This window comes from Rhinolophus ferrumequinum, chromosome 2 (assembly GCF_004115265.2).
Source record: "Rhinolophus ferrumequinum isolate MPI-CBG mRhiFer1 chromosome 2, mRhiFer1_v1.p, whole genome shotgun sequence".
Lineage (NCBI taxonomy): Eukaryota > Metazoa > Chordata > Mammalia > Chiroptera > Rhinolophidae > Rhinolophus > Rhinolophus ferrumequinum.
Genome location: NC_046285.1, coordinates 74,345,307 through 74,363,180, shown reverse-complemented (window position 1 = coordinate 74,363,180; position 17,874 = coordinate 74,345,307). Strand labels below are relative to the sequence as shown.

General features: G+C 35.2%; 1 protein-coding gene across 1 annotated transcript in view; it reads right to left on the bottom strand.

Moving 5' to 3' along the window:
- Nucleotides 1-635: 635 nt before the first annotated feature.
- SERPINI2 (serpin family I member 2) overlaps nt 636-17,874 on the bottom strand; it is a 28,854-nt gene continuing 11,615 nt past the window's right edge. The window contains exons 5-8 of the mRNA XM_033135511.1: nt 11,811-11,908; nt 8,080-8,166; nt 4,994-5,083; nt 636-894 (exon numbers count right to left, since the gene is read on the bottom strand). Coding sequence (XP_032991402.1) covers nt 818-894; nt 4,994-5,083; nt 8,080-8,166; nt 11,811-11,908 — 352 coding nt within the window. The 3' untranslated portion in view covers nt 636-817. The remainder of the gene's footprint in view (nt 895-4,993; nt 5,084-8,079; nt 8,167-11,810; nt 11,909-17,874) is intronic.

Genomic DNA, 17,874 nt, shown 5'->3' with positions numbered 1-17,874 from the left:
TGAAACATGTTATATCAAGTAATTAGAACGCAGTAGTGTTTTGGTTATTTCCATCTGACATGTTAGAATATTTAGAGGACGGGTTCTCCATTTAATCCTTATAGATTACCATCTTGGCTCTAACACTTCCTTAGCGCAGTGGTGTAAAATTGTGAAAGATCAGCCTCCTGCATCGTGCTAATTTACCTACCACTTTCACATACAGGAAAGCTTTACAGAAGTTCTCATCATTTTTACCTTCTATACATGTTTAAAGCAAAAATCAGAACCAAAATTAATATGTTCCAAAAGGTATTAAAACAAGGCAAAAGTTAAATGTAACACACAGAATATCTAATTATGATGAGCGAAAACCTCAAAGCTTGTCTACTGTCATAGATACCAAATCTCTATATCTTAAATATCACCCCAGAGAGGCAACCACAATACCCACTCTATCTTGACCTTACTTCCCCATGGTCTGGTTAATGCTGTTATGCCTGATAGTTAGCTAGTCTTGTCTTTTAGAAATACAGACTTTGATATCTAAGAATTTCATATGCAAAATAGCTTAGTAATATTTTAGTAAGTAATAGCAATATTTTATATAAGTTAACTGCTTTCATATAGACTTTATAGACCATACAGAAAGAATAGAAACATTGAATGCATTTTTATTTATCAATAATTTCACTTATTCATTAATACCGGTCTATGTCAATACAAATTAACATTTAAAACATAAACAGATATAGAGAATACATTTGCAAGATGATGATGTTTGGCCAATCAACTATTTTCCAGGAATCATCTTATATTCTGAGGTGGTACTTTTCATTCACAGTGAATCTAAATCTCTTCCATTCATCTTTTGGATGTCAGGATTTGTCACCCGTCCCATAAACAAAATTGATTCTAGGAAAATAAAAAAACATACTTCAAGAATTTCTGGAGAAAAAAGTTCATAATTAGTTTTTCTTACTATTTTAACAAATCATTTAGTCTTTGTTCTCTATGAGATAACTAAGCAATGTCTAAGAGCAAAAGCATCTCTTTTGTCTACAATACATAATTATATCATTATTAATCATTTTCTGGTAATTTATAAAGTAAATTAACACCCACAACAGCTTGCCATGAAAAATACATTAGTCCTGTTTTCATAAAGCAAAGCAAAAATATAGTGACCGTGAGGTATTCTTCTAAATATAGAGACTCAGTCAGGCAAACACAGCATAATAAAATGGTAATGAGCATGGTAGAGTTTTAAATTTAAGGCATTAGCAATCATCTTTTTATGCATGTAACATAGCCCTTAGGGTTAAAAGTGTAGCTTCTCAGATCTCCTTTAGCTCTGAATCAAAGCTTATTGCTAAAGACAATGTTTTCATATCACTAGTGTTTTCAAAACCTCATGAAGGTGATATAACATACAGCATAAATGCAAACATTTATTTACAGCTATTCTGTGTTTGCAAGTGGAAAGGAAGTAAGAACTAAAGGACAAAACAGAAATAAATGATGTGTCAAAATCCATTCACCTTTCTTTTCTATTACTGTAAGGGAAGTGGCTTGAATGGATCAATGTCGAGGGTTGTTTTGAGTTCCTATGGTCATGTAATAAAGGTTAATTTCAAAAGTGATAAAGTAAATTTTACATAATTTTAAAGCTGATAAAAAGTATATTTAAATATGTTTGGAATAACAGTGAAAGAGTTCTTTTTTGTTAACTCTTTACTGTTCAGTCCAAAGACTTTTTAGAAGTCAAAAACATGGAAATAGCCATAGTCTCCAGCAGTTTTTTTCTTTTTATGAATTATTACAATCAATACTTTATGAAAAATTATAATCAATAATAATAAAAAATATCAAAATAATTCTGAGAAAAAGAAACAAAAACCCCTAGTCTTCAGATAGGGATGCATTCCGTGTTTCCCCGAAAATAAGACCTAGCCGAACCATCAGCTCTAATGCATCTTTTAGAGCAAAAATTAATATAAGACCTTGTCTTATTTTAATATAAGACCCGGTCAATATAATATAATGTAATATAATACCTGGTCTTATATTAATTTTTGCTCCAAAAGATGCATTAGAGCTGATGGTCTGGCTAGGTCTTATTTTTGGGGAAACATGGTAAGTAATTTTCCTAGGATATATATTACATTTAGTCACAATAGGATTATCAGTGACTCTTGTATCTTTATAATTCTATGACCTCAAAATACTTGTCAGAATTATTGTTCAGGAAATTTTTTAAATAACTTTTATAGAAATTCATAATTGAAGACAATAGTTTAAAATTTTAAACACTCAGAAGTGTAGCATATTACATAAAAGTCATTTGTCTCAGACTTTTCAATCTGTTTTTTTGACCAAGGAGAACCACATTTTGAATGAAGTCTTTATGCAGTCACAATCTATTCACTACTAAAATGGACAGACTAGTGAAATCTCCCTTCACATAATAGCAATGGATTTAGAGGCAGGCTGAAGCAGAAATCATTATCGTGTGCATTTTTCTCTTTATGTTCCCTTCTTAAAGAGGTGCCTCCAACCATGTTTAATCATTACATTTATACAATGTGTCCATCAGATGGAAGCAAATTTTACCTACTAATATTAAAATACAATAACATAATCAAAGCTCATAGCCTACAAGAAAAGATTTCTCAATAAATACCCTGCGGTCTGCTTCTCCCTTCAACTCAGGATCTGAAAGAGTTCTAAACACTCTGTTTTTAAATATGTGTGGCGTACTGTCAGTTTCAAAATCATGATTCACTACTTTGTCAGAAGTGGCACGTTTCATATAGGATCTTCCACAGTTTTCTTCTGAAAATCTGTAAAGCTATTCTAGACCCTGAGCCTAGAAGAATAAAAAATGTTCTTCGTTTCCCTCGAAGTTCAGCTTAATAAGAGCTTTTGATGACTATATTAAAAAATAAAACTAACCTGATAGGAAAATACAAATAATGTATGGGTTTTGCACAAGAGGACTACTTAACCCCAAATAAATTTTAAATCTAGGTAAAAATTGGTTGTACTAAATCTAAAATCATTCATTCTCATACTTCTGAAATTGTCAAATGAATATATTTTATGTAGAGCATTAAGCCACTTAGTCTACTATATGCTATGCAAAATCACCATCTTTGTTAATCTTAATGTTTTCTTGAGTCCATTTGTGAGAGAAAAATAAACCACTGAATGTCTATTGTCTTAAAATAATAGGCTATTCTACATTTTATATGGCAACAATTTACAGCCCTCAATAAATGATAAATGAGTGGTCATTTATTTTAAATAATACTTTAAGGGAGTAACCTTAGCTGAGAAAGTTTCATTACAATTAAGATCATAAAATGGTGGAAATTGTCATTAAGGTCCAATAGTGAAGGACTATCACAGATAAATGAATAAGTGGATTATTTGGAGTTTTGAATTTCACTGCTGTTTAACTGATAGCTATTACATAGCTTTAGTCATCAACTTGGAAAATAAAGAGTCAGACATCACTATTCTAAATGTAATTATTTCCTTGTGTGTCAATGCCCAATACAACTTCATTTCTTTCTGTTCTCCATACTCAACAATTACATACTAATTATAAGAAATTAGAGTCATCCAAAGGTTAAAGATGTATGGATCAAATGACATAATCAGAATATCTTTTAACATTGACACAACCACTACTGGAAATGAAGTTGTATTCGTGCAATATCAGCAAATCTTAAACTGTTCCATTGTTTTCAAGATATAACTTTCAGAAGGATCATTTAGCACTAGTGTCATGGAGACTAAAAAAGAGACTGGTATATCCTTTAGGGAGCCAATAATATCAGTGTCCCTGGTTAATCTAACAGATTCAGATTCTGAAATTAATTATGTTTCATTTCCATGTAAAGTAACTTTTACAGAGAAACTTTCATTTTTCCTTTATTTATTCAAGCATTCACTCAATTATATTTATTGATTTGTTCATCATAATAAATACTATGTGCCAAACACAGTGTTACAGGCTTCATATATTATTTTATTAAATCTCTGAGATCGGTACAAATATTATGTTCATGTAGGAGATAGAGAAAATACGGCCAAGAAAGTATAAATGATTGTGTGAAAACTATTAGTTAACTGAGCTGAGACTTGAGCCCAGGTCTGACACCCATGTCCATACTCTCAGGCTTGAGGGATATTGATATTATGTGCAAGTCACTCTGCCAAATACTTGGCTGGATACAGAAACGAATGAAAAACGGTATCTGCTCTCCTCTGGTTTATAATCCTCACATGATGATTATGGCTCCTGAAGAGTCCTAAATATAAACTTAAAGAAAGTTCCCTCACTCTATCCACTTTCCTGACTTCTCTTTTTCATAAGAGAAAGTGCAGAAACATTGACCCAGACAAGCTGCATTTCCTCATGTTAACACTGTGTCAAATGCCAGTCCAATCCACCATAACCTCTACTTTTTGTACCTAACTGCATCATCTTTCACCCAGTTCCCAGATTGGAGATTTGAAATTATGTTTGAGCCCTCCCTCCCACTCTGAGCCTATACCCAGTCACTTATTCTTTTGGAATCTACCTCTGAAACATTCACAACTCTGTATATAATTTCCAATGTCCAACTCCATTGTAGCACTGTAGGGAGCTAACTTCAGAGACAAGTAGGTTCTGTTCCCACCCTGCCACTTAGACAAACTACAGAAACTCTTCGAGCTTCTATGTCTTCATTAGTCAAATGTCTAACCTATTAGAATGGTGTTAGCTTTAGAGATAAGTGTTTAAAATGGCTAGAACATATAACAGCTATGTCCTCAGCTATTATTACCACTGCCCTTTTTTAGGCCTCTGTCATCTCTTAAAATAGAATGCTTGGGACAAAACTGGCACTCAACAAATACCCATTGAAAGAATAAATGATTCAGATATGTAGATTGCAATCAGCAGCTAGGAATAGGTCTGTTTGACTTAAGCAGTTCCGCCAGGGGATTCTCAAAAAGGTACCTGTTGGGTTATTCTTCATAATAAACAGAAATGGATGATTTGCTATAAATTGGTTTGGAGTCAGGCTCATGATCGCAGGGATGTGTATTCCTACGAAAAAGAGACAGCAGTTATTTAGATGTTCACATTAAAAGATCAGTAAAAAAAAGTATATCCATAATACTTTTTGTAGACAGGAAAGGCCATTTTGTTTGAAGAGTTAACAAGTGGAAATATTACCATTTTCTAAATACAGAGAAGTTTGGAATAAATTTAAAAACCAAAGAGTAGAAGAATAAATATTGGATCATTCATAGACTAATTCTAACTTCACATTTATGCTCAGTGAAGAAGAAAGCCAGATACTAGATTCAATTTAGTGAAAGCAGTTGAAATATTTTATCTTTTAAACAGTAATTTTCTGCTCACTGTGTATTTACATTATATGATTTATTCTTATAATATTTCAACTCTAATTCCTATGCAGATATGTTTGCACTTTATTTCCATTCTTCAGGCTTGTGGTAATCACATCTGAGCTAAAATTTATTTTTTTAACTTACCTTTCCAAAATTATTCAGTGAGCTCAGAGCTTTTAGGATTTGTGCTGTGAATGTGTATGAGGTTTTTATTATGCGATTAGGAGATTTTATGTCTTAACAATTATTTACTATGATATTTTATATTATGCTGCTCCATTGTGTCCTTTGTCTATATTTAGAGTGGGTAAATATAAATGGTTGGATTTCTTTTCTTTCTAAGTTAATACTTTTACACTCAACTTAGATGGTTTCTTTACTAATAGTACAATGCTTTTGTACAATTTTTTCAAAACTGTGAAAAAAGCAATTTTTAAAAATGTAACATGTGTGATTAGAATTGAAAAATAATTGTATGGAAGGAAAAAACTGTTCCTCTACGGTCTTTGTTTGGGATGTGCAAATTAAACTGACAAAAAACAGATGAACGGAAGACATGCTTTACTTTTTATCCACACAGGAGCTTCATAGAAAAGAAATGACTACCCAAAGAAGTGCTTAGGCTCAAGAGCTTATATGCCATATTTACAAAGGGTGGTAAATTGTGGAGAAATGACTAGACAAAGGAAAAATGATTTGGAGTTCTAGGGGCAATAAATCATGGGAAGATAAATATAGAGGGAAAATTAATGGTAGATAAGGTTTATTTAGTAAGGTTTGTTATGCAGAGTCATTTCAGTGCCAACTTCCATCTCCTGTGATAAAGGTGAAATTTATGTCCTGGTTTTAGGCAGATAGGAGGAGGACAGAGAGCTCATTTTGTATATTTTGTTTCTCAATTACCTGCAGCTCAAAGTAATTTTTCTGTCAAAATGGCGTATTTTGGTGTGGCATATTCTGATCCCCTTCACAATCAAACATAACCTTAGCAACATAAAAATGCATGGTACTCCTACTATCTGGATTATCAGGGCAACATGACCCAAATTACCAATGAATAGTGACTCATGTCTGAACTAATGAGATAATCAGGAAAGCAGAGTCAGTATCACCTCCATTCTCATTTCGGGGAATACTTGAGCTTTTTTGTTCTTAAGCAACCCCTGAGCAGATGCCTGAAAGTAAAAATATTCATGCTGACTATTCTGCGGTGTGATACATCCGGGTCACTGCTGATCCCTTAAAGATTGTTACATCCTTTTAAGAGAACGCTAGACTTAAAATGAGAGGCAGTGGGCAATGGTAGAAAGAGCTCTGAACTTGATGTTAGGAAACCTGATTTCAGTTCCAACTCCGCTGTCAATTAATAGTCTGACCTCAGGCAAGCGACTTCACATTGCTGGGCTTGTTTTTTCACCAATATGAGAGGGTCAGACAGAATCTTCCAGTTCTATGTAAAATTTGTCTACATGGGCCAGTAACCTCATCCCAATGCAACCTTCAGATTTCTCCAAGGATTGAAATATTTCATCCTCTCCAATCTATGTTTTTTGAGCACAGTAATGTGAAGTCCTTCAGGAGATGACAAAACGGTAGTGAGAGTCCAGTGTGTCACACCCAGACGTCAAAATCCACTGGCACTATGTAGCATTACAAATTAATCAAGAAATTCATAACATGGACATAAACTTATAGAAATTTATCAATAAGATAGTTTAAATGATACATATCTTTTACATATTGCTTAGAATCCAAACAATCTAAAAATATTTAAATACACCTATGAGGGATTCATTAAAGTAGCTTTTCCATTTCCAATTTAATTCAAGGTTTTCCTCCAATTATTTTTCTAGTATCTCTTATATATAGCATAGATACGACTCACAATGCCATGAATTCAAGGAAATTAGAGGAGTGGTTCTCAAACTGTAGTGTGTACACAGATCATGCAGATTCTAATTCAGTAGGTCTGGAGTTGGGCTGGAGGTTCTGCATTTCTAGCAGGAACTCAAGTGATGCACATGCTTCTGGCCTATGTACTACACTTGGAGTAGCAAAAACAGGCTGCCAGCCACTATGAGCACTGGTCCTCACAGGGGAACACTTAGGAAGCATGTGGGGGAACACTTAGGAAAATTTAAGAAAACACTGGTGTCTGGATCTCATGTCCAGACATACAAATTTAATTATTTTGGGCTGTGTGCTAGGCACAGGATTTGAAAAAGCTTTCCATGTGATTCGAACGTGCAGCTAAGTTTGAGAACCACTGCCACAGAGATAATGACAAGAATCAAATTAGAAAAGCAGAGGCTAACGTGGTGTAATGGAATAATGAAATTAAGACTATTACTTAAGAATGAGCATTCCTGAACAATAATGATTTCATATTTGAGCCTAAAGTTTGCGCCACTGGTCCTATCTGCTAATTGGCAGGTAATCCCGTGTGCAAATAACCAAATATCAGTAAATGAAGCTCAACTTCTAATCAAATCCTTTCCCTTCCCTTTGCATTAAGCTGTGGCTACAGAGATGCGCAAGCACCTTGTACAACCAATTTCTTTTTTCTTCCTGCAGAGTACTAGACAACAGGAGGGAACACGGAGAACAGATTATTGCAAAGTGCCAGCAACCTAATGCTCATTCGCCTTGATCTTTCCTCCTAGCTTTTTGGGAAATCATTCGTCTTACCAGTAGATGCTGCAGCTTCACTGCCATCTTCATTTATCTCAAAGAAAACTTGTTGCATGACTTGGGAAACATACACTTCAGCTGAATCTGTTGGAAAATATGAAAGTGTGTTTAAGGGTTAAAATTCAGAGTCATTGCTTATTAGGTCCCCGGGTAATTACATTTTCAAATAAACAAAGAAAAGGAAAAACGAAAAAAAAAACTCTTTCCAGGTTAGATAATTTGCTAGAGATAAAGGTGTTTTAGGTATAGCTTTTACAGAGTGATACAGAGACAGAGATAGAGAGACAAAGCTTAGTTCAGATATAAAAGGTAAAGATAGAGGGTATAAGCCTCAAATCAGGTATCCCACTAAGTGAAATATTTGACTGGACAGAGGGTTTTGCCCCCCTTAGCCACGGTCTACAGACAAGATGAAAGACGCTTTACAGATTTAAATTAATCCTACCCTAGGTATTCAACCTCAAAGCCAACTTGCCTTTTAAATTCTGTATTCAGTTTTGATCTGAGTTTAAAACAAAATTTACTTTCCTTCAAAACTGATGAGGCTGTGGAAGTCTAAAGAGCTTTTGTATCTGTTACAACATCACTTCAGAGCTGTTTTAAAACCTGTCAAACTTTTCAGGGTAAGATAGTGTCTTACAATGTTTTGTTCTGGTGTAGATGGAAGCTGAGGGAGAATGCCTCTCTTCTCCCCTTGGTGGAACTGATGCACGTGTGAAGCATTTCTAACATAGTGGCTTGCGAGTATAGTCTCCTCGAGAAGGAGGAAGTGAAACCATGAGTTCCGAAGTCATCAGCCATCTCTGCTCCGTTAAGACCAGATGGATATAACAATGTTCCTTCCTCAAACTGAACCATGGCTGTGTGTTCAATGGTGACAAATGGGAGGAGGAGAGCAAGATGGGCGTTGAAATTTTAAGAGAAAGGAGAAGAAGGAACTTTGTCTCCCTTGAGAGAGAAAGCTGATGTGATGCAGGTGGACTCCACCAAAGCCACCAAATTTAAAAGTATTCATGAAGAAATACCTTAGTAAAGCGGAACCAGCTCTGACAGCTTACTGAAAGGTAAATCCCCTCAGACAAAATAGAGAGAAGTCATCAAAGCGAACTTGCATAAAAAAATGGCTTCCCATCCCACTAAAAATAAACTGCAAATTGTTTATGATGACTTTGTCTGGGCCCCAATTACTTTTTATCCTCATCTACTACCCTGCTGTCCTCATCCAGTAGCTCAAGCTACAAAATCAAGCATCAAGACCATAGCCCTGGCTCTCCCTCCATTTAGAACTGCTTCCCCAGAACTTTCCCTGACTGGCTCCCTTGTTATTCAGGCTTCAGCAAAAATGTCACTTCATAATAGCAGTCTTCCTTCACCACCCTGTCTAATTCTGACACATAAGATGGAGAAAAGGGGGCATTCTCCCCATTGTGTGGATTAACTGAAATGCGGGAGATTGGTCTTTCAAGGTCAGGCAAAAAAACAATCTTTCTCTGGGATTGCCTGGAAAAAGACAGGATTCACACAGGAGAGCACCGACTAGATGACCTAGATGACCCATCCCGAGAGCAAGGACCAGAAAGCAGGTTGGGAATGAGTGGAGAATTTCTCCCAGTTTCACAAAAGTACCACCAAGTGACTCTGGTTAAGTAGACTGAGCAGCTTGTTCTTGTGTTTTCCATCTTATTATGGAGACAGCACAGTCTTGGGAAAAGAATAGGACCTGAGGGGCAGTAGGCTAGAACAAGGAATCTGGACTCCATAAATTCACTGGTTTCTACACCTTTATAATAACTCTTTCCCTTTATTTCTATGAAAATGCCTCATATGTCCTTGTCAAATCCAGAGGATGAGAAACCTCCTGCAGCTTTGCTAGAAGATATGTAAGTAAATATTAATGTACCAATTGCCTCCTTTGTTGTCTTTGAATTTAACATACACTGAGTATCTACTGTGTCAGATGCTGAACGAGGTGATTTACATATTCTTTCATTTATATCCACCACTAGGATATATTGTCTCATTGAACAGATTTGCAAGGTGAGGATCACAAAGGTTAAATGTTTTACTAAAGATGACATAAATGGTAATAACAATTAGAAATCAAATAATCACCTCAAAGTTTCTAAAGAAACTCTGAAAACGTTTCATCTAAACCTTGGGAACTACATGAGTAAAAGGTTGTCTTTTTGGTATAAATATCCCATAGCACTAGGTGTGGGCTGGTTCCCAGCAGCCTTTAATGAATGCTTACTGCACACATGAAATGTAGGGATGGCAGGGAATTCACTATTTTCCTAATGACCAGATGTAGTGCCAGCCTTGGCTGGGGTTGTTCTATTTCAGGCAATAAGGCAGACCAAAGAAGGTAAAACAACTCAAATAGGTAACCCAGGGGAAAAAGAACCGACAATGTTGGACTTGTATTCTTCTCTGTTCAGGGTTTTTCTCTCACAGAAATTCTTTTATGAAGCATTTTGGAGGTATTTTCTTGACAAATTTGCCTATAACAAGAGATTGTGTTGAAGTCACAAATTGCTGGGAATTGGCCGAGTGAGTGGCTGTTAGAAATGCCTAAGGTATAGTGAGTAAGCTTCCGAAGGCCAGAAAGAAGCTTAAGAGGAAGAGGTACTTGAAAAATGGCATGATTCATTTCAGGGTGGGAGATGGCTTTGTTCTAGGGCACACTTAGATGGCGTCCTGTTGCAGTGTTTCATATTGACTGTTTCATTTCTGGTGTTGATGAAATTGTCAAAGTGAGATCTGTCAGTATGAGAACAAGTAGCTAAATCATGTAAGAAGGTGACAATGAACATCTATGTCACCTGTGTACCGCACCCAACTCCTCCACCAGGAAAGCTCACTGATTCTGTTTATTTACTCACATAATTGATGAGTGGATGATTTAATGAATACTTCTCCTAAGTCAAGATATTTATATAGAAATACACAAAAATTCCATGTTATGATACAAAATCACATCAGATAGGTAGGCTTGTATCATTAGGCCCCTTTATAGAAAACTAGACTATTTAAAACAGGGTAAGTAACTTGGGACAAATTGGTCCTCTTCATCATTTTTTTTTTTCCTCTTTAATTAGGTATTAACTACTGGGTATCGCCAGGATGAGAAAAATTAAAAGATTGTCTCAGGCTTTGCTGTGCAAGGGAACATCTTGGCTCTGCACAATTTCCTAGGTGCAAGATAGAGTAAGAGCTCCATATCCTCAGATCTGTGGTCAGTTCCAAGCTAAATCTACAAGCTGTTGCATTACAATTTCTAGATTGTGTTCATCATGCACCATGTTGTGAAAGCCCCTTTCATGCCCTCTAATATTACAGAATTAACATTTGTAAATTGGTTTATAAGTGTTTGATTAGTTCTGCTTAGATGAGAGACTCGAAGTTGTAATTCCCATTGTTCAAATAAGGAAATCCAAATAGGAACGAAATAGAAGCCCAAGTAATACTTTACCTACACAGTTTCATTACAAGAATGGTTGGAAGTCTTATCTAACATTCTAAAATGTTTTCTGGCTTTCATTAAGGAAAAGTACTTAAATGCAAAATAGAGTGCTTCTTTACAAACAGCTCAATATGACTATGGCATTTATTCACTAGATATGTATTTTCTCGGGCCAGATGCTCTTTCAGTTTTAAGATCATTCAGTTAACATAGTTACTAAGAAAACACATTAACATGATAATATAAGAATTATTTATCATATTACCTGTTATTCCAGAAAGGTCACAGCCACCACTAAATATTTCAGTTATGTTCAAAGAATACAAAGCTTCTTTGAAGTCTAATTTTTGTTCTACTTTAAATCTGTTTAAAAAAAAAAGATGAAGACAAGCCTTGAAACACTATACACATTTGCTATCAAAATGTTTTTTTGTGTTTTTTTTTAATAACTCTAAAGTGGATGACTTGGAAGAAGTTATATTATGAAATCTTTTGTTTTCCTTAACCTGATTACATTTCCTTACATTTCACACCATTTTTCCACAGTTCCACTAGGCAGTTTTGGGTTGCTAACAATGTGCTTCCCAGATAAATGCTTGGTGGGAAGAGGGAAGAGACTATTCTACTTTTTAAAGTAACAATTACCCAACAAAACAGGGTGAGGATTTTAAGTTTGCAATTGCTTAGCTTCTTCCCTAGAAGTGTAGAATTTTCCTCCAGCAATTATATACACTCAGTTTTTTTCATACCATCTAAGACGGTTCCTAGCAGATGCCCAAACTACTATGAGAGGGAAATAGAAACCAGCAGTCTTTGGGGGAGACTGTTGATTATTGGGATACAGAGAGGGATTAATAACTTATTATCCTTCCCATCCATTGTCATAATTGATGTGATTTTCTTCAGTTTATGAACACACCTAATATCTTCCCAATAGGCCTTGTAAAGGGGTAAAATATTAAAAAGGAACTAAATTTCTTTCAAATGAAATAAAAGATAAAAATTATAGGAGAAAAACAATAATGCCCAGTATTTCCAACGCAAGGCCAAAAGTTAGGATTCCAGATACTGATCACCTGTCCAGGCTGATGTGAAAACGGACTTTACCCAGGGAATCTCAAAGATTCTCTTAGGCACTGATCTGTGATACCAAGTCAACAGCAATCACTGACCTTCATATTACCATTTTAATAATACTAATACTAATGCTAATAATGTAATAAAAGAAGCTATTTTATAGATGCTTAAAGCATCAATTTACATTTGAAAACCAGGTTGGAAACTCTGTTTATGAAAGAAAAGAGTATAAGGTCCTTAAACAGGGGTGTGCCAAAAAAATGTATACACATGACTTGTATTCCTCTTTTGTTATCGGTATATACTATTACAATTTTAATACAGTTTTTTTTTCCTTTCTTAAAATGTGTATACATTTTTGGGGCAGCTACTGTATCTTCCCTCATCAGCCAAATTCCCAGGCAATCCCCGCCCAAGTTGCTTTGTGCCCTGCTGGGCATTTGCCCCTGTGCTCTCTGGTTTGGACACAGACACAACTGCTCAAGCACAGGATCCTTGCTTAGATCATTACTTAGTTAACAGGTAGGCCCACATGTGGGGCTAGAAATTAGCTTGAGCAAAGGGTCTGATTAGATCACTGTCTTCATTGCCAAATACTGAACAAGCAAGCTTCTTAATTATAATTTTTCAAAACAATGAACATGCCATGGCAGAAATTTACTGGGCCTTAATTATTTCTTGGTAAAATATTATGCACTTTTGGAAAATGTTAACTCATTCAGAACCCTAGCTAACTGGGAATGGGCACAACATGCATATTAAAATCTACTGATAATGAAAATAGCTTGTCTTATGCCAACTGTGTTCAATTTCTTCCTCTGAACTTCCTGCTAAGAAAAATAATGTGCAGCATGATGGCTTGAGGGTTTTTTTCCTTTTCTTTTTTGTTTTTTTTGTTTGTTTGTTTTCTGTTTCATTACCACACTCTATTTTTAAATTGAATGGAATATGGGCTTCTAAGACATGGAAGATAAATGCTCCACCTATAAATTGGCTAATTTCAGTGTAACAGGACAATAATTTTAGGATGATGATAGGAATACTGTGAGACTTATTACAACGTCTAATAATGCCTGATTCTCACCAAAGTCCCTTAAGGAACAGTCCTGCTCATAATATAGTCCAATGAAACTCACAGTAATAGAAACCCATTTAACCATTTAATCAAAGTAAACGCTGCAACCAATTTCTAATTATCCATAATTACTGGAGCAATGAATAGCCACGTGTTGAAGTAGTACTTCCATGTGTTAGGCACTTAATATAGATTATAGTTTTTAATCTTCACCAAAAAAACCTATGATGTTAGCATTATTATTCCCATTAACATATTTTTAAAAGGGAGGGTTGAGGAGGTTGATTTTCAGATTCAAGGTCAAGATAGGAGACAGAGCCAAAATTCAAACCTTGGTCCTTTTGAAGTCAAAGTTAATGTACTAACTCCTGTAGCCATCTAATAAAAATTAATTAACAATCATAATATATATGATTATATATATATATTTATTATATATATAGATTATATATATATTATATATATATATAAATATATATATATATTTAGTATTAATTGTGTACCCCTTCCAAATTTTGTGCCTGAATATTTATTCTAGAGGTAGTTCATTTCCCCTTTTCCTTGACCTTCCTGTAAAATTTGTCAACAGAATACAGCTCAATGGTAAAAGATTGAGCAGCAAGAGGACTGGATAGACAATTAACAACTAAATTATCATGAAATGAGTGTTTTAGCATATGTAAATCGTATCTATTTGCTAACAAGACAGCAACTTACTGTCAAATGCAACCATTGTGCTTAAAGGGGTCTTACACAGGTAAAAGCTGCAGAAAATGAAAGAAAACAACTCAGAATTTCCATCTTGAGATGGATCCAATCCTGTCCTGCAGGCCTGATGGTGGATCGGTGGTGTTCCTTCATTTTTCTTTATACCCAGGACTCTTGTTTAATAAAAAAAAAGTCTTGGATGCTTCTCCCTTGGGATCCGTATCCTTATTATTTGGAATCCCAGTTTAGATCAAGTAGATTTGAGTCCACCTTGGAATGTTCTGTCTTAGAACCAACTAAACCAAATCTTAAAGCTGCACACAAGGATGAAAATATAATGCAATCCTTGACAGTGGTGGCCCTGGATTATCATGTAAGTACATAGTAGTTTCTGTTCACTTTCTAACCAGTTATTTCAGAGAGAGAGAAAGAGAGAGAGAATATGTGATATACTCTATTAGCTACAAAGGCTGGATTAAAAATGCTTTCTGTCAGATATGAAACATGTGGACAATGTTCAATGTAAATTTGGGATTCCAATTTGTATCAGTGTTCAATAGGTTAAAGAAAATCAACATTTTGTAACCACTAGTGCAGTTGGTCATGACACAGCTATTCTCATATCCAACCTCGTTTTCCCCGAGTTCACTTTCACTGGCACATAGGCCACATTCACCCACTTAGAAATCCACAGCTGGCCAAGCCTGGGGTACATTTCTAGCCCAGCAAGAAGGTGATACTTTGTGTCCTATGGGGGGCATTAGCTCTTTGCAAAAGTCGCCAGGCACTGCTGCCTTACATCTTTTATCTTGCTGATCGTTCTGCCACTGATTATTTCCTCTGCTCTGTGCTCTCCCTCATGTTTGCCCCACATTACACCTGTTTTCTGACTTTGCCATTTGTTAGCTGTGTAACCACAAGCAAGGTATTTACCTGTCTGCACCTCCTCTGTAACCTGAGTATAAAAATAGATCTCTATCGATTTGTTGTGGGGAATAAATGAGACATGGTAAAGAGAAGTAGCTAGGAGAGTGTAGGTACTGTAAGAGATAGTAAATGTTAACACTGAGTGAGGATAATCATAAAAATAATAGTAAAAGGTAGTATCAAGTACTAAAACTTTTATGCACATTATTTATTTAATCCTCACAATAACCATAAGAGGGATGTATTATCATTATCCCATTTAATAACAAAAGAAAAATCTTAAGTAAGGTAATTAAAACTATACAGTGAGAAGGTGGCAAAATTCTTAGCCCTCAACATTATGTTCTATTTTCCATGATCTGGTTCTAACAGTTGATAAAAGGTACAGTGAGATGCCACAACAGTCAATATTTTTAAAGAACTCCTCTCAGACTACGGCTATTGTTTAGTTATTACTATACTTTTGAATAGAACTTTAGTATTTAACAAATTTAAAGACCTGGACAACCAAAAATTCAGTGACAACTACAAAGCCTCACCCAAGGAAAATACACATATCACCTTTCAGGAATAAACTTGCTAATAATTTCAAGGGCTTCAAGGACTGTAAAGCCTGCCCCAGAACTCTTCAGAAGTCCATGGTGCCCACTTAAGGATGCTACAAAAGAATAAGAAATCACAGTCCTATCATTTTCCTAGTAAGTCAAAACAATCTATTCCTTTTTCACCCAAATCTAGTCAGTCACACACCAATGTCTTTCTACTTCCCCAGCTCCTTACTATTCCCAGGGAGCCTGCTTCTTTTAAACACTCATTATTCAGTGTCTGAATTATTGTAGTGGTTTCTTAACTGATCTGTTGGGCTTCAATCTTTCCCTCTTTAACACATTCTGAACATATGTACTATTTAGATTAAAGCAGCAAATGTTCATTGAACAGCTGCTATTTTTTAGATGCATACTTTGAGCTGGGATCACAGAAAGGAAATAGTCATAGCTCCTGACCTCAACAAGTTTACAGTCCAATGAGAAAGACAAACAAATAACTTTAATATAACTGCTATGCAGAAATAAACACAAGGTACCGGGAGAACTTTTCCCAGCAAGGAGAAGGTAAGATGTGGGATCTCACATGGAGAGAGCAGAAAACTTTCTAAAACCCAAACTTGGTTTTAAGCACCATTAGGAGTTATCCAGAAAAATAGGGATGGTGGGGGAGAATGAGGAAAAACGTTTAAACAAGTTATCCAGCACGAACGAAGGCACTGTGGCTACCAAATACATCTATCTAAAACACTGACTTAATCATTACACTATCCTACTTGGAAATTTTCAATAATTTCTCATCGCATATGAGACGTATTCCTGTTTATTTTTAAAAGCTCAATTCAAGGCTTTCCTCTTTCATGAAGCCTTTGTTTACAGTTCCAGTTTTTGTGCTTCTTCCTTCTCTCCTTTCTTTTTTTCGTGAACCTTCTAGTGCTTACTGGTTGTACCATTCTTTTAGTATTTACTCTATACTACTGGATATTGTTAATAAATTTCTTGTACAAATCTTGCACCATTCCACCTAAGTGGTAACCATCTTATCAACAGGGATTATGTGTATCACTTTGTAACTGTTCTAGTTCCTTGTCTACAGTGGTCCCAATTGATCTGTGCTTTTGAACAGGACATATATTTTCTAATAAAGAGCAAACCAATAAGACCGTAAATCTGTGAGCCAATAGATATGAGAACTTATCCCATCACCCAACACTTAGTTGAATGTCAATCAATTAATTGCGGAGAGATCCAGTTTCCTTATCTGTGAAACATAGGATATAACCAAGTCAGACTATAGAACCCCAGTATTTAGTAGTAAAATATACATGTTAATGCTTTAAAAATTTTAAATGCTATGTAGATGAAAGTTACTTGCTTATTTACCTTACTTACATGTATTAAATGATCACTGTTTTCCACATATGTAATCATAGAAACATATTCTCACAATGTTTCGTATAAACAGAAGAATCTAATACAAAGCAAGTTGTGTGTTAGACTCTTCAACCTGAGGATGTTTGACTATTAAAATGCTGACAGGATCCCATACTGCATTTAGACAAAGTGATATGATTATTTTAGTTGCTATCCAAGGGCAGGATAATGCCCAAAATTAGGTATCTGATGTGTTACAGATAATAAACACTAGAAATCACCTTAGTATTTTTAGACTATACTCTATCTTGTTGGCCTTGATTCTAAACTACTCATACCTCAAAGAAGAGAAGGAGAAGTGTTTCTTAAACAGTGACTATAATCTAAATAGTCAGTGACATGTTCCTTTCTACTGTTGCTTACATGCAAGCATTCTTAGATCATTTTTTTTTTCTCTTTAGCATTTACTAAATCGCACCTTATAATGTGACCTTATTTGAAAATTGGGTCACGGCTGATGTAATTAGTTAGGTTGAGGTAATACTGGAATAGACAAGGCCCTTAATCTAATATGACCTGTGTCCTTATAAGAAAGGAGAATGCCACATGAAGAGAGATGACCA